This window comes from Pelodiscus sinensis, chromosome 5, assembly GCF_049634645.1.
Source record: "Pelodiscus sinensis isolate JC-2024 chromosome 5, ASM4963464v1, whole genome shotgun sequence".
NCBI classification, from domain to species: Eukaryota; Metazoa; Chordata; order Testudines; family Trionychidae; genus Pelodiscus; species Pelodiscus sinensis.
Genome location: NC_134715.1, coordinates 38,856,014 through 38,878,968, shown reverse-complemented (window position 1 = coordinate 38,878,968; position 22,955 = coordinate 38,856,014). Strand labels below are relative to the sequence as shown.

Here is a 22,955-nt window from a genome sequence, read left to right as displayed (position 1 = left end):
TTGTGTTTCTAGAAATGACTAGAAGTCATTTCAGTCTTTAATGGTGTTTGTTATGGCCTATGGGACAACTAAGAATGGAGCCCTATTTTGCAAGGCGCTGTACAGAGCAACACCCCAGGAAGCCAAAGCCATTGCAGAGAAACTGAATGAATTCTTTACATTAGTCTTCACTGCAGAGGATGTGGAGGAGAGATCCATACCTGATACATGCTTTTAGGTGATAGATTTAAGGAACTGTCCCAGAGTGAGGTGTCAGAGGAGAATATGAAACAAATTCATGAATTAAACAGTAATCACAGGGACTAAATAGTATTCATCTAAGCACGCTGAAGGCATGAGTAGAAGATGATAATTTAATGCCAACTTTGGGGGAAAAAAGGCTCCACAGGAGTTCCTGGCCATCACAGGTAAGCACATTTAACTTCAGTGTCAGGCAAATCAGGTGAAATAATAGTAAACAGATTTGTCAGAAATGTAGATGAAAACAACATGCTGAAAAAGAGTCGTAACTTCTGAGAGGCGTAAAGAGCTTCACCAATCAAAGGCAACAAGCACATGGACAAGGGTAATCTGATGGAAATAGTGTACCTGGATTTTCAAATCTCTGACGGTATCAAATTCCTAAGCAAAGTAGGTAGTCAGGCAATAAGAGGGAAGTCTGATTGTACAAAATTACTGACAGGGAAGAGTTATAGGGATCTCTCAAAAAAGGGGTAACTGAGTAGGAAAATGGCAAACAAAATTCAACGTTGGTATGTGCAAAGTAATGCATATTGGCAAAACATGCCAACTAGACATACAAAATATTCTAGATTAGCTGTTACCTCTTGATCTTGTTCTCATCATGGATAATTCTTTGAAAATATCTGCTCATTATGTAACATTGGTCAAAAAAGCTAATAAAATGTTATGAACTATTAGGAAAGAGAGAGCAAACCGATCAGTTTAGCTTCTGCACCTGGCAAGCTAATGGGACAAATAATTAAGCAGGTCATTTGCAAATATTTAGATAATTAGGTGGTAAATACCATTCAGTGTGGCTCTGTCAAGAACAAACCATGTCAAATCAACCTGCTAGCTTTCTTTGAAAGTGTAACAAGCCTTGGGGATGGGAGTGGCAGTAGATGTGGTATATCCTGACTTTAATAAGACTTTTGAAATGGCATCTGTTCTGGGTCTGGTTTTGTTCATTGTCATCATCAATTATTATTAGGCAATGGCATAGAAAGTACACTCAAACTTTCTGAATGATACCAAGATGAGAGGGGTTGCAAGTGCTTTGGAGGATGGGATTATAATTCAAAGTGAACTATACAAACTGGAGAAAGTCTCAAGTAAATAAGATGAAATTCAATAAGGACAAATACAAAGTACTCTATTTAGGAAGGAATAATGAGTTCCCATTTTACACGTGTGCAAATGACTGTAAAGCAATACAGGAGGCCCCCAACTTGTGACACATTGGTTCCGGAGGAAGTGTTGCAAGTCGGGTGTCGTAACTCGAACCTGCATTTATGGTAGGTGCCGTGCACCGTCGTAAATGCAGGATGAGGAAATAAGTCAGGGGTTTCCAGCCCCTTCAGCACTTACAATCATTTTTGTAGGTATGGGGAGGGGGGGAGGTTAGAACTCGGGCGGTTGCATGTTGGGGGCCTCCTGTGCTGCAGAAAGAGACCTACAGGCTAAATAAGAGTCAATAGTGTGACACTTAGCAAAAAAAAATAATAATAATAATTCTGGGATACATCAACAGGAGTGTGTTAAAACACACAAAGTGATTCTTCTGATCTGCTTCACGGTAATTAGGCTTCAACTGAAGTAGTGCGCTCAGTTCTGGGTTCCACATTTCAGGAAAGATGTGGACTAATTTGGCAAAAGTCCATAGAAGAATTCAGACCCTCCTCACTATAAGTCCAAGATATGTTCCAAAAAACTTGGACTTATAGCAAAACAACTTGAAGCAGGGAATTTTTTTCCTGCAGCTAACTTCTATTTGTGCAAATTGTTTTTTGGGGGTTTTGTTGACATGACTCAAGAGCGGGGAATGGGAGGACTGAGAAGGCATCAGTTCCTACAAGCATCCAACCACGTTAGTGTGGAACGGATATATACTGGAGTGACTTATGGGGATGCTCTGTAACAAAAGATTAAAGATCTAAAAAACATGACCTATCATGGAAGATTGGAAAAAATTGGTTCATTTGGTCTGGAGATGACTGACAGAGGCCATAACTGTTTTCAATTACATAAAAATTTGTTACAAGGAGGAGGGGATAAAAATTGTTCTTTTTAACCTTTGAGGATAGGACAAGAAGCAATGGGCTTAAATTGCAGTATGAGAGGTTTAGGTTAGACCCTTAGGAAAAACTTCCTAACTGTCAGGGTGGTGAAGCACCGCAGTAAATTGCCTAGGGAGGTTATGTAGTCCCCATCATTGGAGTTTTTTTTTTTAAGAGCAGAATAGATAAACACCGGTGTTTCTCAACCTTTTTTTTTAAATAAAGTACTCCTTTTTCCAAAAAAAAAAAAAAAAAGTACCCCCAGTACAGGCACGACTTACGTCGGATCCGCAGTTACGAACGGGGATTTTCTCGCCCCGGAGGACTGGAGCGGCGGGACACCTGGTCCCGCCGCCCGCCTCCTCCGGGGCGAGAAAAGCTGCTCCCCGTCTCCCTGGTCTGCTGGGGGAGCCAGCAGACCAGGGAGACACTGAGCAAAGTGGCGGAGGACCCGGGGCCGGACCCGCGGCGCTTCCAGATCAGCTGGAAGCGCCGCGGGTCCGGCCCCGGGTCCTCCGCCGCTTTGCTCGCATCTCCCTGGTCTGCTGGGGGGGGGGGGGGGGGAAACGCAGCTAGTGCCTGTGGTAGAGCAGGTAGGGTGCTGCCGGTTGGTCCCGCAACTCCGCTCCTTGGCGCTACTGGACCAACCCGGCAGCACCCCAGCTGCTCTGCCCCAGGAGTCCTGATTCAGCCGCTGCTGATCAGTTTCAGCAGCGGCTGAATCAGGACGCCTGGGGCAGAGCAGCTGGGGTGCTGCTGGGTTGGTCCAGTAGCGCCGAGGAGTGGCCGCGCTACTGGACCAACCCAGCAGCACCCGAGCTGCTCTGCCCCAGGCGTCCCCAAGTCAGCCACTGCTGAAACTGACCAGCGGCTGACTACAGGAAGCCCGAGGCAGAGTTGCTCTGCCCCGGGCTTCCTGGAATCAGCCGCTGATCAGTTTCAGCAGCAGCTGACTTGGGGATGCCTGGGGTTCTTAAGTTGAATCTGTATGTAAGTCGGAACTGGTGTCCAGATTCAGCCGCTGTTGAAACTGATCAGTTTCAGCAGTGGCTGAATCTGGATGCCAGTTCCGACTTACATACAGATTCAACTTAAGAACAAACCTACAGTCCCTATCTTGTACGTAACCCAGGGACTGCCTGTACCTATAATTTTCAGTCAAATTTTTTTCTACCTTTCCAACACATTTGTTTAAACAACTTAATCATAGCTGGGCAGGCGATAACATTTTTGGATGTAAAAAGTACAAAAATAATAAAGCAATGTAAAACTTAAAACACAAATTCAGTTTTCTCCGAAGTTCAGTTGTCTTGATGTAGCCCCCAGGCTTCTCTCAATTATCCCTAAGCGTACTCATACCACTCATTGAGAAACACTGGTCTGACACCCAAAATTACATGACCCTGGGGGGGGGGGGGGAGAATTGAATCCTGAGATTTATGACCCAGGGTGTATTGGGGGAGGCAAAACGCAAGTCCACTGTCCTGTTGGAGAGGGTGTGGGGAGGGGGGAGGGGAGGAAGGTGAAGACTAAACATTTCAGCCCTAGAGGCCCTGTAACCTGAGCCCTGTCACCCAAGCCTGAAGCTCTCAGGCTTCCATTAATGGCAGAGAGCCTTGGGTTTCAGCTTTGGCCACAGCAAATGTAAGTCAGCCCTGGCAACTTCATTAAAATAGGATTGTGATTCACTTTGGGGTCCTGAGCCACAGTTTAAGAATCACTGGTGTAGATAATACTTTTTCCTACCCTGAGTGCAGCAGTCACGACTAGCTGACCCCTTTAGGTCCCTGGCGGTCCTTTGGTTGTTTAATAAGAACAAAAATATCATGCTCCTGTATCAGGGTGGGGAACATTTTTTGGGGGGTCGGGGCCGGTGACCTACAGAAAAATCAGTTGGGGGCCCACACACAAGTGAGGGGGGAAAAACAACCCAAACTGTTACTGCCATGGTCCCCAACTAAGAGAAAGCACTCCCTACATTCCACTGGCACACCTTTCCCTGGGGATAGTCAGCCTAGTAGATTTCTGTGTTCTCCAGCCCTGCATTGGAGGGAACTGGAGTGCCAGTGTGGGCTCCCCAGTGTTGGGGGGGAACCCCAAGCTTTGGGGCCGTATCCACATAAACCAGGAGTGCATCTAGCCACCAGGCCTCAGGTTCCCCACTTGTGCTCTATATGAATCCATGGTATGCCCACACATCAAATATTGAGCATAGTGCTCTCGAGGTCCCTTCCAGTCCTATTATTCTATGATTCTATGATTCTATGATTGTCCCATGTGTGTGTTTAAAAAAAAATGGGGGGGGGGAGAGGAGTTCAAAACATCTTCCCTATAAAATTGACTGGAGCTGTTTGTTAGAAGAAGAGATGAGTAAAGTGGTGATATAAACAGAGGTCTATAAAATCATGAAGGATGTGGAGTAAATGTTACCCCTTCACATAACATAAGAACGTAAGGTCACCAATGAAATGAATAAGCAGCAAGTTTTTAAAACCGGCCTAAGGAATTACTACTTCATAGAGCTCACATTGAAACTGTGGCCCTCATTTCCAGGATATGTTGTGAAGGCCAAAGGTATATCTGGGTTCAAAGAAGAATTGTTAACATTCATGGAGGATATGTCTATCAATGGCAATTAGCCAACATGGTTAGGGTCAGGGATGCAACCTCATGCTTTGGTTGTCCCTAAATCTCTAGCTGCCAGAAGCTGTGATTAGATGACAGGGAGTATATCACTTGATAGTTGCCCTGTTCTGTTTATTCCCTCTGAAGCATCTGCTGCTGGAAACCGTTGGAATACAGGATACTTGTCTAGGTGGCCCATTGATTTGACCCCTTATGACAGTTCACATATATTGTGCTTTCCTTTGGGCTCACTGGAAATTTGGCTTATCTCTAAATAGTGTCATTTAATTAGTTGAAGTTTTTTGCCTGAAGTAGAGGTAACAGTAGTATTTTACCCGTGCAAAAACAAATAATGACTGAGAGAATGTGTGCATTTATTTTGATTAATGTTGTAATTCTGGCTTTGAATATGCTAGATTTCTCACAGATTTTTCTCCTCGATATGCAATCCACAAGTAAATTACAGATCTTGCATTGTTTTATAGCTATATTAGATGTATGTTGAGGGACTTGAATATCAGTAACAGGAAACTTCAGTTGGAATGTGCTTAGTGGTTTGGGGGGCTAGATCCACCAAGAGAATTTAAACTTAGCATAAAATAACCCAGTTTTGGCACTTTATTGCTTAGTGGAATCCTTAGTCTCAGTTTGCTTCCTTGGATATGGAATTAAACACCTAAGAGTGGGATTCACAAAAGCCAGCAAGCTGAGCAGGGAACTCTCTAAGGCTATATCTACTCTACCGATAGGATCAAAGCAGCCACAGTCGATCATCTGGGGTACGAATTAGCGCTCTAGTGAAGACATGCTGATTTGAACTGAAAGGGTGCTCCTGTCGATGCCAGCAGTCCTCCTCCTGTGAGGAGTAAGGGAAGTCAAAAGGAGAGTGTGCTCCCTTTGACTTGCCACAGTATGGACAGTACCAAAAATCAAGTTAAGATCTTCAACTTGAGTTGAGCAATTAAGGTAGATGAAGTTGTATATTTTAATTCAAACATACCCACTTACCAGTGGTATATGAGCAGTAGGAAGTGCTGAGGAGAGCCAAAATTTGCATATCCCCTAAATAGTAATTTAGTATTGTTTTTTGAGGTGGTGGTGAATCATTTTTAATGTTGATTACTTTAGCTCCAAAATTATGGATTTCTAACCTCATAAGAAATCTAACAAATGCTGATCACAAATCAGATTCACTATTGGTATGTCATGGTACCTCAGAGAGAGTGTTAGGTATGCATATGAAAACTCCAGTGTGTAATTTGTTTACAAATTTTTTTCTATATATGGTCTTAGAGTAGGAGGAGACTAGGGAATATGGCTGTTTATGAGGGCCTTGGGCTCCTTAGAAGTAATATCTGTTCCATGACAGTTTACAGATCTTTACAAATGGGGTACATCCTAAAATGCACAGGAAATGCACCTGTTTGTCACAGATCTTTTGACAACCTCAATATTGGAGCCGCAAAAGCACCTTAAGAGGTGCTTAGTAGCAGAGATACGGTCTTATGCAGCCTGCACATATATAGAAAACTATTTTTGCTTTATTCTAGGCAACTTGACAGCTGTCTTAAAGAATCTGGTGGACCAAATGGTCCAATCAAAGGTTTGATTGCAGAGTATCTTCAATGATGAGAGTGCCTATATATCCATAAGTTTACAAAATCTTGATTCTGTAGATGTAATGAGGATAATTTGCTTGCTATTAGTTTTAATGTTGTAAGGTTTTAGTTTTGATGCTTTTACTAATGATTTTATTTTTTATTACTGAGCAACTTAATATGATATAAGTTATATATATAAAAGGATTTCTATGCAAAGGTTTGCTGTTTATTATAAAGAAGATTGTTAAGCATTACTATCGACTGTTTTTATAGATGTCATGAATAGAAAGATTCCAAGAATATATTATTGTAATTTATCAATATTTGATCTACCATCTGACATACAAACTGATTTATTTGGCTGCGGTAGTGTGAATGAGCCACTCTTGTTTAGAGAGTCATATCTGTTTGTATGAATAATTAAATATACATTTCCACACTAGGTTTTGAGAAAATGTGTTAAATTTGCATTGAATAATGAATTTTCAATGTGCACTTAATTTTTTCAAACACACAAATTATATAGAAGTAAAAATGAATAGTTTCCGAAATCGGAGTATTGCATCCATAAATATGTTCTGAAAATTCAACCACCCCATCTTACTGTACCTCTCTGTTGAAAGTGTATGTCTGTGTGTTTAATGTCTAGGGATCATGTTTCTCTACTACCAAAGCTCTTTTGAGGTCCTGTTTATACACTTACAGGTTCTCTTTCTTTCAGACATACAACTGTTGTCTTCATTGACTTGAAACAAGAAGGGGTGAAGAATTACAATTCATTCCTCTTGAGAACGAGAATAAATAGTTAAAAAAGCCTGTTTTCGTCATTATTTCACTCTGTGAATAGCTGAATCTGTTGCATAGGCTTGAGGTTATCACACTGATAGAATAGAAGGTTTCTAAATGCACTTGAAAAGAGAGTAATTAATAGTTCCTTTACTATTTATTTTTTCTCCTGTTGTGATCTTTTAACCTTTTAAGGACTGGTTGCAACTCATATTGTATTTCATCACTTCCTTTTCTGGTGAAATTTAAACTAGGCTAAGGTTCAGAAATATGATACTGCTTATTAACCAAAATATATGACGATTTCCCCCCTCCGCTTCCCAAAAAAACCCGCATAAAACTTTATCATTATATTTCATGTGTTCACAATAACTGAATATTAAAATGGAAACCACCAGAAACCCTGATACACTCATGCTATGTTTTTTTTTCTATGTAGCTAGGAAATAGAATGGGGTTTTCATCACTTTAAAAAAAAGGAGCCATCACTATCAATTTCAAATATGGCACATTACTTTGATATATAAAACTAACTTCACACAGAATTATATGAAATGAAAATTGGTTCAGATAGAAAATTCATCCACCAATGAAACATACTTAACATACTCCCCTGAAGGCTGCCCCACTGATGGCTCCTCTCCCTGGGACTCCCAAGACTGGGGTACCCTGTCCTGCCCCACTAAAGCTGGCCTGGCTGAGGTTCCCTGCCCTTCTGCCTGCCAGCTGCACCAGGAGTTCCTAAAGGTTCCTGAGCCATGGCTGCCTGGCCACCACCAGCCCCGCTACGTTCGGCGGTTCCTCTGGGTTTCCCAGGCCACCTGGCCACCACCAGCCCCACTGTTGCTACGGGTACTTAATATTAGTTGACACACATTGTTCGTGAACGTCCAAAACTTTAAACAAAGAAACCTTCCAGTCTGTAAGCTAATTTTTTTCTAAGAGTTGTATATGCTTTTTGTAAATTTTAATTTACCGATGTCAGAAAACTAGTACTGCTTAGTCACACTGAACATCATTAATTGATCCATTTGTCTTTATCCAGAATACTTTTATTAATAAAAACCTTAGTTTGTCTCAGTATATACTCTATTAAAAGTAACTGTCTAAAATCCTTTCCTCAGATGGTTTTAAAAATGGTACTGTACTTTTAAAAGGTTGTCACTTTGACATGGATGACTATTACAGTAACTGGTGAGCTGCCCCATATATGTAAAATGTTGATTTATTTTTGTTTAATAATTCTTGCAGGTGCATTCTCCTTCCTCTTTTGGGGATGAAGCCCCCCCAGCAGAGCCTCTTTCTACTTGTAGATTCGATTGATGAGGGTTGTAATGTTGCAGAAGGTGAACAGACTTCTACAAGCATATCTGGAACTATTGCAGAGCTTTTAGCTGATCACTACGAGTTTTTCCCTCCATGGTTGCTTCTCCTCTGCTCTGCTCGCAAGCAGAGTAAAACTGTTACCAAAATGTTTACAGGTGAGTACAAACAATTGTGAATTGTTAACTACCTACGTGCGGTAACAAACATGCATAATTCTACAGGAACTTTACAGGTGGTTGAAAATGCTAAGTATACATTTTAATTGCTCTAAATTTGTTGTCAAACTGTTAAAAACCTTGATAATCATTCTGTACTACTGATCAGTAGTTAATATATACAGTAAAACTCCATTGGTCCGGCATCTGATGGTCCGGCACTCCTGATGGTCTGGCACTATCAGGAACCCGGAAGTGCTCCAGGCAGCCGGACCATTGGAAACTGACCAGCGGCTGAATCGGGGAAGCCAGGGGCAGAGCAACTGGAGTGCTGCCAGTAGGTCCCGTAGCGCTGCCCCTCGATGCTGCGGGACCAACCTGGCAGCACCCCAGCTATCCCCAATTCAGCCACTGCTGAAACTGACCAGCGGCTGATTCCGAGAAGCCTGGGGCAGAGCAGTTCTGCCTCAGGCTTCCCGGCCTGGGCGTCCCGGAGTCAGTCGCCGGTCAGTTTCAGCAGCGGCTGACTTGGGGACGCCTGGGGCACAGCAGCTGGGGTGCTGCCGGATTGGTCCAGTAGCGCCAACTAGTGACGCTACTGGACCAACCCGGCAGCACCCCGGCTGCTGTGCCCCAGGCGTCCCCAAGTCAGCCGCTGCTGAAACTGACCAGCAGCGGCTGAATTGGGGAAACCTGGGGCAGAGCCGGACTATCAGAAGCGGGGGCTATGAGGGGTCTGGGGTGGCATCCCCCCCACACCACCCTAGACCCCTCATAGCCCCCCCTTCCGATAGTCTGGCATATTTGATAATCCGGCACCCACTGGGTCCTAAAGGTGCCGGATTATCGGAAGTTTACTGTAGTATCAAAATACTTCATTGGTAAATTAGATCTTCCAGGTAAGATTGTTATGGCAAGGAGCTTTTCCTCTTCTTTTTCTGATCTTAAAAAGCTATATTATGATTTTGAAAATGTGTAGGTGTCATGTGTATGTTGCTTCCCCTCATATTCCTTTCCTAACAAACACTCTATGAGCCTCAACAATTTTTTTCATCTAATTTCAAGTTGTCCTCCTTTTTAAGAAAGCAGGACTAAACTTTTCAAGCTAAGTGCATGGTATAACTGACTGCAGAATTAGATCTTGAGAGAAGTATACTTTTCGGCAAAGGTTATACAGTAAAGAATCTCCTACAGTTTGTTCATCCAGTCCTTGCTGTGTCATGAGATCATTTCATCAGAACATAAGAACAGCCATACTGGGTCATATCGAAGGTCCATATAGCCCAGTATCCTGTCTGCTGACAGTGGCCAATGCCAGATGCCTCAGAGGCAGTGAATATAACAGGTAATTATCACATGATCCCACTCCTGTCATCCATTTCCAGACAAACAGAGGCTAGAGACACCATTCCTACCCATCCTGGCTAATAGCCATTGGTGGACTTCACCTCCATGAATTTATCTAGCTCTTTTTTGAGCCCTGTTAAAGTCCTAGCCTTCACCGCATCCTCTGGCAAGGAGTTCCAGAGGTTGACTGCTGGGTAAAGAAAAACTTCCTGTGTGGTTTTTAAACCTGCTGCCAATCAATTTCATTTGGTGACCCCCTAGTTCTTATATTATGGGAACAAGTAAATAGCTTTTCCTTATTCACTTTTTCCACACCACTCATGATTTTATAGACCTCTGTCATATCTCCCCCTTAAGTCTTTTCATCTCTCTTCATCTGGGACCTGTTCCAAACCCCTAATCATTTTTGTTGCCCTTTTCTGAACCTTTTCCAATGCCAATGTATCTTTTTTGAGATGAGGCCACCACATCTGTATGCAGTGTCCAAGTTGTGGGCGTATCACGGTTTTATATAGAGGCAATAAGATATTCTCTGTCTTATCCTCTATCCCTTTTTCAGTGATTCCTAACGTTTACTTTTTTGACTGCCACTAGATAGATGTTTTCAGAGAACTAGCCACAGAACTGTCCACAATGACTCCAAGATCTCTCTCTTGAGTAGCTGTAGCTAAATTAGTCCCCATCGTAGAATACTAGAACTGGAAAGGACCTTGAGAGGGTCCCCTTCCCTCATAGCAGGACCCAGCACCGTCTAGACCATCCCTCATAGATGTCTATCTAACCTGTTGTTAAATATCTCCAGAGATGGATATTCCATAACCTCCCTAGGCAATTTATTCCAGTGTTTAACCACCTGACAGGAAGTTTTTCCTAATGTCCAGCCTAAACCTCCCTAGCTGGAGTTAAGCCCATCATATTATATGTGCAGTTGGAACATTAAATTTCATTTACCATTTTGTTGCCCAATCACATAATTTTGTGAGATCTTTTTGAAACTCCTCACAGTCTGCTTTGGTCTTAACTATCTTGAGCAGTTTGGTATCATCTGCAAATTTTCCCACCTCACTGTTTACCCCTTTTTCTAGATTATTTATAAATAAACATTTATAAATAGGTTTGGTCCCAGGCAATGTTCCCGCTATGATTTTCTGTCCATGAGTGGAACGAGTTTTGGCTTGTGCGCCAATATTTGGATGTGTTCACTATGGCACCCATTAGTTACTAACAAAATATAGTACCTGATGGGTGTCATGGTGGCACACATTCGAACAAGTGCATATGATCTCAATATTGGCGCACAAGATTAAACTTTTATTTTTTTATATACATACAAACAAACAAATGTAAGTTAAGGAAGAAAGGCCCACTTACTGTGCAGATGCATTAGCTTCTGCCCATCTTCTGCCCTGTTACATAGCTAACACCCCTGTCTCTTCCTCCACCCTCTGTTGCTTCTCCCTTTCCCCCACCCCATGCCCCCCGCTCCAATCTCAGGCGGCAGCAGCCGCCCACCTTGTGGTGTCAAACCTGGTGGCAGCCACCTCCCACCTTGGGTTTGGCCCAGAGCAGCCACCTTCCACCTTGGTTGCGGCTCTATCCCCACCCACCACACAGCCCCGGCTATGGGAGCAGCCATGCCACTCAGCTTCCAGGTTCAGGAAGGTGAGTGCTACTGCAGAGGACATGAGTGGGCTCAGAATTTGTGCATGGCCACGCAGGCGCGCACCTTAAAGGGAACACTGGTCCCAGGACAGACCTTTGGAGGACACTATTAGTCATCTCTCTCCATTCTGAAAATTTACCATTCAGTCCTACCTTTTGCTTTCTGTCTTTTAATCAGCTATCGATCCATGAAAGGACCTTCCCTCTCATCCCATGACAACTTTCTTTACTTAAGGGCCTTTGGTGAAGGACCTTGTCAAAGGCTTTCTGGAAATCTAAGTATACTATATTCACTGGATCCCCCTTGTCAATGTGTTTTGTTGACCCCCTCAAAGAACTCTAGTAGATTAGTAAGGCATGATTTCCCTTTACGGAAGCTATGTTGACTTTCCCTCAACAAATTATATTAATCAATATGTCTTTACAATTTTATTCTTTACTATATTTTCAATTAATTTGCCTGGCACTGATGTTACATTTACTGCTTTATAATTGCCAGCATCACCTCTATAGCCCTTTTTAAATATTGGCATCACATTAACTATCTTTCAGTCACTTGGTATAGAAGTTAATTTAACAGACAGGTTACAAACCATCGTTAATAGTTCCAAGGTGATGGTAATATTAAGTTTAATAAAGGGAAGCACCAAGACTGGATTCCAGGCCTGCATAAAAAGTCTTTGTGTTTTAAGGAAACCAGTTGGGACAAAAATGTGATTAAGGAATAGAATCCCAGATCTTTGATAGACTTTTACTAGCTTTCACAGAAGTCAAAAGATAATGTGATAACTGTATTTTGAAATCAAGCACTGTATTAATCATTGGCTGACATGAAAATTGTTCTTGGGAGAATGAGAACTAAGTTCAGAGTGGTGTCTTAGTTTCTTTGCGTGTATTTATGGGAATAATTTTTCAAACATTGGCTGCTTAAATATTTAGCCATTGTCAAAAAAGGAGAGAGAACTACCATAAAAGTAATTTTATTTTCATTGTGTTGAATCACATCATGTTGCAGATTACTCCTGAAAAACCTGCTATTCTGTTGTCTTCAAAGTACATTTCCAGATGGAGTTTCTGACAAGAAAAATCAGCAGAACTAATATATAAGCTTAAGAAATAAGTTTCATTTGAATTAATTAGCTTCTCATTTCCTCAGACATTGGTTTAATGAATAACATAATAAGGAAGTTAGCTTTAAATGTTGCAACTCTGTATGAACCATTAAAATCTTTTCTTCTCTGGCATCTCTGGCTCTACCATAAAACCAGAGAGAATGAAGCCTAACGTAATTGAACACAACTTAAAATGAATTTGAGTATATTTAGAGAAGGTTGTTTCTCCACCAGAAAAGAATATAAATCTTGATCAATTGACCAGTTTGTCAGTAGGTAGAGGATTATTGTAATAACTGCAATATTAAGTGTTCAGGTAAGGTCTGGTGTGGGCAGAAGGGGAATGGTTGACGCTCCATTTTCTGAGTTATAAAACTAAAATGATACTGATGAAGATGTTCCAGTTTGGATAAACCTACAAAATGAAAGGAAGTTTGTTCGCATCTCTCCTTAAGCAAATTCTGTTCCCTTATTTGTGGTAGTTAAAAGCCTGCTTGGAGTTCAACATAAAACTGCATGGGAGGATGTGGGGAACTTCTATGAAGTATATATGGTGGAGTGGAGGTCATAGGTGTGGTTTATGACCTTAAACACAAGATGCATTTCCCCTTGGGACAGGGTAGCTGCCACTATGCACTCTACTCATTCTATTCATAGGTGGACATTCTACTCATAGCTCTGAGGGTGCAGATTAGGGATGTGATAGTGTACACTTGTAGCTGGTTAACTGATGAGCCTGAGCTCATCCATTAAATTTTAACAGTTACACACAGGCCTCGCCTCTCCTCCTTTCCCCCCCTCCCCCTCCACGGCTGCTGCCTTTGTATTGGAGGCAGCAATGGAGAGAGAGGAGACATGAGCCAGGCTGGTTTCCCACAAGCACTGTCTCCCCTTCCCATCCCACCTTACCCTGTTTCCACATTATAGTATGGGGGGATGAGAGGAAACAGGCAGTTCTGTGGGAGTGGGAAGCCGTCTTAAAAGCCAGCTCCCTGAGCTCACCTGCTCCCATGGAGCTGCCTCCCCCTCTCCACCCTTCCCCCCCCCCCGTGCTTAAACATGTGGTTTAAACTGCTCAGTGGTTACATGTTTACCAAAATACTCATTTTAACAGTCCTAGTGCAAATAGCGTGAATGCTATTCTAGACCATGGGTATAAAACAGCCCACAGACTCTCTGATTGGAGATAGCAGGACTTGATGAGAAGTGTGTTCTATCTGTAGGTCATTTGTTTGACTTGTTTGGTTTTTATTTCTGTCAATATGAGCTAAATAACTGGGCTGTGGGCCCATGAGTAAGCAGCAGACACACGTCTGTCTGTTGGAGCCCCAAATAGTGAGAGACTCGATTCTGTCCCTTCGAGTTTTTGATCAGTGCCTTGGTACAGGCCAGAAGGCTCTGATCTTTGGAGCTTTGATCATTGTTGATTAGCATTAATTATATTCCCTTTTATTAATTTTTTTGAGTTGTGTATCAGCCATTCCTTTATCTCACCCTGAATTAACGTCAGACTAACAGGCTTATAAGCAAGTGGGTCATCCCATTTATCCTTGTAAAATATTGGCACAACATTAGCTTTCTTCCGAAACTTCCCTTATGTTCCATTAATGAAAGTCATCACCTCTATTAGTTTTTTTTTTTTTTTTTTGTTTAAACTCTTGGTTGCAAGGTATCCAGAGTGGCTGATTTAAAAATATCTAACTTTAATAGCTGCTGTTTAATATCATCCTGATTTATTCTTGACATATTAAGAGTTTTATCATAACGTGATGAAACTACATCCTTTTTATCCCCCAATACAGCATAGAGGTATTTAATTAATACTTCTGCCTTATCTTTATTATTGACATTTCTACTATTTCCATCTAGTGATGAGCCATTACTATTGTCAGGATTCTTTTTGTTCCTACTATGTATTTTTTTAACTTTTCTTATTGCCTGCAACTCTGCCTACCTTGGATTTCTCCTTGCATTCCTTTGTCTCCCTTACCAATTTTCAATAGTTATTATCTACTCTTTTTTTTTCCATTTTTTAGCAACATCCCCTTTGTGGTTGGGTTATTTTCTATAGGGGCCTTCACTTCCCTTCTAAACAAATCATTTTTAACCAAATGCAGCCTTCTTCCTACATTGGTTATAACCATTGATTTTAACATTCTAATTATGTGAAGCATCCCAACAGGTTTCAGTAAAACCAATTAGATTAAATGTATGTTCATAGTGATCTAATCTAGTTACTCTTGTTTGTTATCCTAGTGTTGGTTTAGAGGCAATTAAAGAATTTATCTCCTTCCTGTCCTTTGGTACCTTGATGAATTTTGTTTTCAGCATCTTGATTTAGTGCTAAATGAGTGCTTACATCTTCCCTCTTTTCATCATCCTCTTTTATTGTTTATTTAATGCTTTCCTGACTATTCTAACCAGTCTGGCCCCGAAGAGATTCCCTTACTACTGAAATTTGCAGGTTACTCAAACTTTGCTATCCCCTCTGCCTAAAGGAAGTAGACTAGTGTTTCACAAAACCAGAATTCTATACCCCCCCAAGCCAGCACTTTATTTGCATTTCTTTTGTCTTCTGTTGTCTTTTCACTTGGGGGAAGAATTTAGATAGACGATCAAACAATTAACTAGGGATGTCAAAGTGTAGGCAACTACATGATTAATTGATAAGATTGGGTTTATCAGTTAATCTTGTCGACAGCATGCACCCTCTCTCCCCCGTTGCTGCCTCTGTATCAGAGGAAGCAGGGCAGGAGGGAAGAGCGGGAGCCAGTGTCCATGAGAAGCTAGCTCCCCATGGGCACTCGATCCGCCTTCCTCCCCACCTCCGCACTGCTGCTTCTGATTAAGAGGCAGAAGCACGGAGGGTGAGGGGGGCGGGTGAGAGCCAAAACAATTGGGTACCCAGCTTTCAAGAAGGCTCCCCATGTGTGCTAGCTCTACGGACCCACCTGTGCCTCATACAGACGCAGTGGGGGGGGGGGGGAGGCAGCTTAAAAGCTAGTTTTCCCCCAGCACTGGCTCTGCAGTGCCACACCTCGCCCCTCCGCCCCCCTGCTGCTTCTATCAGAGGCAGCAGCATCGGAGTAGGGAGGCAGAGGAGAATGCTACGTAGCAGACTTTGTGGTCACATGGGCTCACCACAGACTTCACTGGGTGGCCCAAGCTTCCCCTCGGACAGGGACTGCTGTCGGGGAGCAGCCTCTGTCCATGGGGCACTGAGACCCTCTGTGGATAGGGTCTGTTGTCATCTCACGCAGCTGCCTCTGAGTTGCCGTTGCTGTCCCCATCCCCGGGGATATCAAATAGTCATGTAACTGCTAAAATTTCATTTGGTTATGCAACTATTCAATTACATGCTATCTAACATCCCTACAATTAACCAATAAACCTGGACCACATGCCGGGTGGCTTGGACCCAACTCTGCCCCATGCCCATCCTGCCATAGACCATTCCGAGCCCTGACCTTGCTGTAGTCCTGGAGCTGGCAAAGGGTGACATACTGTTCCCCTTCAGCTCAGGTGCTGCTGTAAGGAGTGAGCGAGTAGGGGGAGGGCACTATCCTTGCAATAGCTCTGGAGCATCCTGTTTCATTCCACCCAAGCCCACTCTATAACCTGTACCCCCAGCCAGAGCCCTTATACTGTTGTGCCCCAACCATCTATCCCAAACTAATCCGTTCATCTTTGGTCCTAGCCAGAGTCCTCGCTAGACAGTATTTACTTCTCGTAGTTTATAAATTCTCATATTCAGCAGCGGTTAGGTTCCGAGGGTCCTGTACTATAAGGGGTCAATCTGTAGTGAAATAACCATTCTAAGTTCTTATTCAGTCCTAATTTGTGTTAAATTTGCAAATGAATTGCAGCTCTGCTGTTTCTCTTTGTAGCCTGATTTTTGAAGTTGTTTTTTTTTTTTTTAAGATGTTTACTTTTAAATCTGTTAGGGTGCATCTACACAGCGGGACTTAACTCAAAATAAGCTATGCAGGTTGAACCACGTCAATTGTGTAGCTTATTTCGAAATAGGGAGTGTCTACACAACACTTGTTTCAAAATAGAGCACTCTTCCTCTGACCTTTCAGGAGTCAGAAGTAGGGATGTAAGCGACTAATCAGTTGACTCAGGTAAACAAAAGCTTATTGGATAGTCAACACACTAGTCAACTAGTCGCTACCCCCCCCCCCCCCCTTTCCTGCATCTATCAGAAAGAGGCAGCAGGGGGAGGAGGGGAAAGGAGGACTGTTGCTACACTTCAAAGGCAAAAGCGTCGCGTGAAGCCTGGGGTCAGCTTGGGAGTCCCCATCTGATCCCAGGCTCCACTTGGCGCTGCCACTTTGAAATGCCGCAAGGAGCCTCTTCTTCCCCACCCCTTTGCTCCCTCTATCTGATAGTGGGGATGAAGGAAGAGACTAGTCCTTAACATCCCTAGTAGATGTATCCTTAATGAATAGGATGTCTCCTTTTAAATCTGTTAGTGAATGTTCACGGAGGTTGAAGTGTTTTTGTTAATATTAGTTTTTGTATGTTATCTTTCTTGATGTCTGATTTGTGTCCATTTTTTTTTCTTTGGCCAGTATACATGGCAGAGGGGCATTGCTGGCACTTCATATCACATTAGTAAATGTGGAGATGGATGAGCCCCTGATGGTGTGGTTAGATCCTCTGTGGTGTTGCTTTTATTGATATGTGGCGAGAATTGGCAATGTGGTTTGTTTGCAGGGATAAGTTCCTGGGTTAGTGTTTCTGTATTGTGGTTCATGTCTACTGGTGAGTATTTGCCTCAGATTGGGAAGTGTCTGTCTGAAGAAGACTACTGTGAGGGTGAGGCATTGTTTTTTCAGAATAGGTTATAGATTGTCAGTGTGTTGCCCTGGAGAGGCTAAAACCTCTGGTGGTTGGGAACTGCTGCTCTAGACAATTATTGTTGATTTTCAGTAATTTATGGAGCCCTAAGTAGGTTCCACAGACTGGAAGAAAAGTAATATCATGTTAGTGTTTTAAAAGAGTAAATGGGATGACCCTGGTAGTGATAGGCTCGTTAATCAGACATTGATCCAAGATTAGATAATGGAATGGTTGACATGAGATTCAAATAATAAAGAATTAAAGGAGTATGCTATAATTAATGCCTGTCAACATGGATTTATGGAAAATAGATTGTCAAATTTGGTATTTAATGAGGTTACCAGTTTGGTTGATAAAGGTAATAGTGTTGATATAATAGATTTCTGTAAGGCATTTGACTGGTACCACTTAATTTTCATTCTTTTAAACAAGCAATTACAAAATGGATATGAGTTACATTCAACATTGGCTGATGATTCTCAGTATAATTGTGAATGGAGAATCGTCACTGAGCAGATGTGTTTCTGGTTGAGTACTGTATTTATTGGTTCTTGGTCCTATAATGTTTAACATTTTCATTAATGATCTAGAAAGAGAACATAAAATCATGAATGATAAAGTTTGCAGGTGACACACAAATTGGGATGAGTGGCAAATAATGAGGACAGGTCAGAGATTAATGGTGATCTAGAGCACAGGCAATCAATAATATATTTTTATATGGTCAGATATAAAGATATACATCTAGGAATAAAAATAATGCAAGCCTAACTTACAGATTGGGGAGACTCTGAAATCCTGAAAAAGATTTGGGGGTCATGGTATTTAATCAGTTCTTGGATACGTAAACTGGAATCTTAAATAGGAGGAAAGAGGATTTTTTACATCTGTATTCCAAAAGTTACATATTGTGTCGAGTATACGGATGTAAAATCCCATTTAATCCACTAACTGGTTTAATGTTAACCAGTAAAACAGGATCCCGGGTTGGGCACCGCTCTGCCACCCACCTCCCTCTGGCCCCATACAGAGGGGGCTTGGCAGTACTGAAGCAGCCCTCCCCCCCACAGCTTGCTGCAAGTTGGGGGCTGCTCCCTTTGACATCCTACTCCAGGTGTCCACAATTCAAGAAGGCTGATGATAAATTGGAGAGGTTTTAGAGAAGAGATGCAGAAAAAAGTAAAAATTGGAAAGCATGCTTTATAGCTGGGCTTTTTGGGAATCACAATTTTTTTATATTAGAAAATTCACAACAGTGTAAATGCAAAATATTAAATTACATGGAGTTTGCATGGAATTAATTTTATAACTAATGTTCGTAACATGAAAGATCTAAGCAACAGAGGTTTCCCCAGATGACTCGTGGGGAAGGGAGGAGGGGGACAGGGGCTGCTGCCCATGAGAAACCCTATCTGTAGGGGGTCCCAGTGCAAAGTTGGGAACCCCACAGACAGAGGCTGGTGCCACAAAGCAGCCCATGTACATGGAGTGGGGGGGGTCCAGTTTCCTGCTGGGACCTCCCTTGGCCTAAAGCTGCTGCTGGAGCAGCCTCCACTGCCCCCCTCTCCTTGCTGCCTCCAATAGAGGCAGCAGGGACGGGGGAGTGGAGACAGTGATGTGGGGAACCAGCATTTAAGCTGGCTCCCCCTAGCAATGGTTCCTGATCCCTGCCCCCAGCTCCCTGATATAGAGAAAGCGGGGGGGGGGGGGGGAGAATGGGAGTGGTCGACTAAGGCTATGTCTAGATTGAAAGGTTTTTTTTTCCAAAAAATTGCCTTTTTTCGAAAAAACTTCACCTGTGTCTAAACGGCTGCTGCATTCTTTCAAAATTAAATCGAAAGAAGGCGTCAGTTTTTCGACAGAAGAGGAGGAAGAACGTCTTTTTCAAAAGAAAAAAGGTATTCTTGACCACAAACAGGGCTTTTTCGAAAGAGAGCATCCAGATTGCCTGGGAGCTGTCTTTCAAAAAAGCAGATCGCTTTTCCGAAAAAGTTGTGGCTTGTAGACCAGTGTTTCTCAACCAGTGGTATGAGTACCCTTAGGGGTACTCGAGAGAAGTCTGGGGTTTACTTCAATTCTACTAAAATTTGGAGAAAACTGAATTTTTGTTTTGAGTTTTACAGCGAGTTTTATTATTTTTTGTACTTTTTACATCCCAAAATTTCATTGCCCACCCAGCTACGATTCAGTTGTGTGGCAGGGCGTTGCCCTGTACTGGCTCTTTAAGGGGCTGAGACCTGGAGTCAGGAGGAAGCCCATCTGAGTCAGCTAACCAGGCCTCAGCTGGAGGCCATAGAGAGCAGCTCCTGGGAGGAGTGAGAGAATCTTCGGCCTAGCAAACCCAGGCTACTCGGCTTGGGGCGCTAGGGGCTGCAAGGAGGCAGTCATGGAGGGCAGGGCTTGCATGGAGGCAGCCCTACAAGGAGGGCTTGCATGGAGGCAGCCACAGATTTCAAGGAGGCAGCTGCAGTAGGCTAGGGGAGTTTGAACCAGGGAAGCCCCAGGCCATAAGTCCGCAAAGCAGGATTGCAGGAGGCAACCGGTCAGGCAGAGTGGGAGAAGAACTAGGGGTCCTGGGAAGTAGGGAGAACCCTGGAGGAGGAGCAGAGGAAGAACAATGATTCTCCCCTCTCCCGCCCCTCCCCCCGCCAAGGGGGCACAGACCAAGATTGGAGTGGTCACTGACAGAGGGCAGTGCCCGGAAGAGAACACCTCCCCCAAAGGGGTGTGTGCGTTGGTGTTGGAGCAGCCAGTTCCTTTCCCCCAAGCCACATTGAGGGAAGAGCCATGCAGAAAGTGAGTCAAACCTGCTACAGTTGTTTAAACAAGTGTGTTGCAATGGTAGAAAAAAATTGTGTATGTCTGAAAACTGTAGGTACTGGGCATACTTATATATTTTTTTTAAAGTGGGGTATTTATAATTTTTTTTAAGGGGTACTTTATAAAAAAGGTTGAGACACACTGGTCTAGATGATCTCTTTCGAAAGAAGCTTAATACCTTAATAGACTACTCCTTTATATTCCTAGTTCTTTCCTCTCCACAACTCGGGTTTATGCAAAGTTTCGGCTTCCTTTGGAGTACTACAACATTGTTTGCTCTTGTGTTTATACGGCATTTTGGTTCACATATTTGGGTCAGCATTAAAAACTTCTGAAGCTTATCTAAACATCTTCTGGGCTAGAAATCTAGGGAGCGTAGACATTCTAATACATTTCCTGCTACTTCTTGGTTCTGGTAGAAAGTTGAAAATAGCCAGTCTTTTGCAGTATTTTAGTCCTTCCATTTGCAGTCCTGTCTAAAATTAGGAAATGAAAAATGTTTAACAATAGAGGAGAATTATGGTCAAAATTATAATCAAGTTGTATTGATGCTCAAAAGTTCAGGTTGCTTGTCTGACTCTTACTAATTTGTCTATCGTATTCCTAAATTCCACTAATCAAATTGATTGTCCCTTTGTGGAGCTCAGATTTCCTCTTTTCAATCATCCACATCAAAAAGAAAATTGATAGCAGCAGCTGGAAATCCATGCTGTTGTAACTGCTAAGGTTGTAAGCTCTATTTAAAAAAAAAAAAAAAAAAAGACTGATGGTAACAGAATTAAATGGTAACAGGCTATGAGTGAACCAGGTGATATTTTAAATAAACAGAGCTCTCAGCTGTGCTTATAGTTGTTTTCATTGCTTCACACTGACTCAACAGATGTTCTAGGCTTTTGAGTAATGTTTGGGGTTTCTGTAGGGTAGATCAACACTGCAATGATCGATTCATCAGTGGTTGATTTAGTAACACTTGTAAAACCCACTAAATCTGTCATTGATAGCTCTCCTGTCAACTTTGGTACTCCAGCAGAATGAGATGAGTAAGGGTAGTTGACAGGAGAGTTTTTTCTGTCGATCCCCTGCAGCGCGAACCCCGTGTTAAGTAGATCTAAGCTAAGTCACTTTGAGTTACACCGCTAATGTAACTCAAATTGCGTAGCTTAGATCGACCTATTATTGTAGTGTAGACCTGCCTTGTGTGTGCTGGTTGATTTGTTTGTGTGAGTGGTTGTGTTGATGGGTGCCTGGCCTATGTAGTGGTGGTAGAGTTATATGGATTTGTACAGATGAGCAAATGATGGATAGGTGTTGTGATGAGATGCTTTAATGTGTTAAGTTGTATTATGTGTATTGTTTTCAAGAACTGTGGCAGCCAAGCCAAGTAATTCACAGTGTAGTCTTTCTCATAAAGTCAATAACATTATTGCATACAAAATTTAATAAGTGTAATAAGTGGTTCTCTCTGATACCAAAGTGATTTAGGACTTATTACGAGCAAAGATGCTTACTGGCTTTGTGCTGGCTCACTGATATAATTCAAAAAGTCAAAATGTGTGAGAACTTAAAAATGAGATGGTCGCAGACCATTAATCCTACTAATGATTGAACATGGTGATATTATGAAGAAAAAGAGCCCTCCTTTATGCCTCCATTGCTTGATATTGACTTTGCAGAAAATATCAGCTTTAGAGTGAAATCCAGAATTACCATAATGGGATCTTATATAGATATCAAGAGAGATTCTTTAATGAGAAGAAAATCCATGTTATGCTCAATTTGTTAGAGGTTAAAGAAATACTAATAATTTTCATATTATTGAATAGGCTTCACAATTGCGTGGTTTGATTATAAGACATCTTTTTTTCCTTACATATCTGGATAGGTGTGAACTTTTTATACTCATATTAAAATTGTAAAGCTTTTACTCAAAGCTAAAATTGGGGGAAGTGAATGCCAGTGGGTATGATTTTTAATTACCTATTTGATGTTCACCTTTTCTTGTACTTCATTGTTTAATATTGCACAGGTTGATATATGTAATATAATAAATTAACAAGCATGAAGTTATGCACTTATATAGAACAATATTAGGGAGTTTTTTAAGCATGTTGTAATTAATAGTTCTTACAGGTTAGTAGGGGTAAGATATTCTTACAAGCCTGCACATTCTCTTTATGATGTTTTAAGGAATTCATGAATATTTATGCTATGACACAGGGTAATGAAACAACAACATTCAAAGTTGAAGCTGATCTAACTCGTGTAATATTTTGATATTTTAGGTGTCTCTGACTGTTATGGACATGCTTAGGCAAAAAAGTTAAGTGCAGTATTTCAGTTTTCAGGTGGATGATAGCTTATGAATCATAAAGCTCCTTATCAGGTGCTTATACATAA

The 22,955-nt window shown here is 42.1% G+C and overlaps 1 protein-coding gene across 4 annotated transcripts in view; it reads left to right on the top strand.

The window, feature by feature from the left end:
- ANKRD50 (ankyrin repeat domain containing 50) overlaps positions 1–22,955 on the top strand; it is a 53,926-nt gene that overhangs the window by 14,959 nt on the left and 16,012 nt on the right. For 3 of the 4 annotated variants that reach the window (XM_075929863.1, XM_075929862.1, XM_075929864.1), the window contains exon 3: positions 8,543–8,772. The exons of the other annotated variant lie outside the window; for it this stretch is intronic. In XM_075929863.1, coding sequence (XP_075785978.1) covers positions 8,543–8,772 — 230 coding nt within the window. The remainder of the gene's footprint in view (positions 1–8,542; positions 8,773–22,955) is intronic. 4 annotated transcript variants of the gene reach the window in all.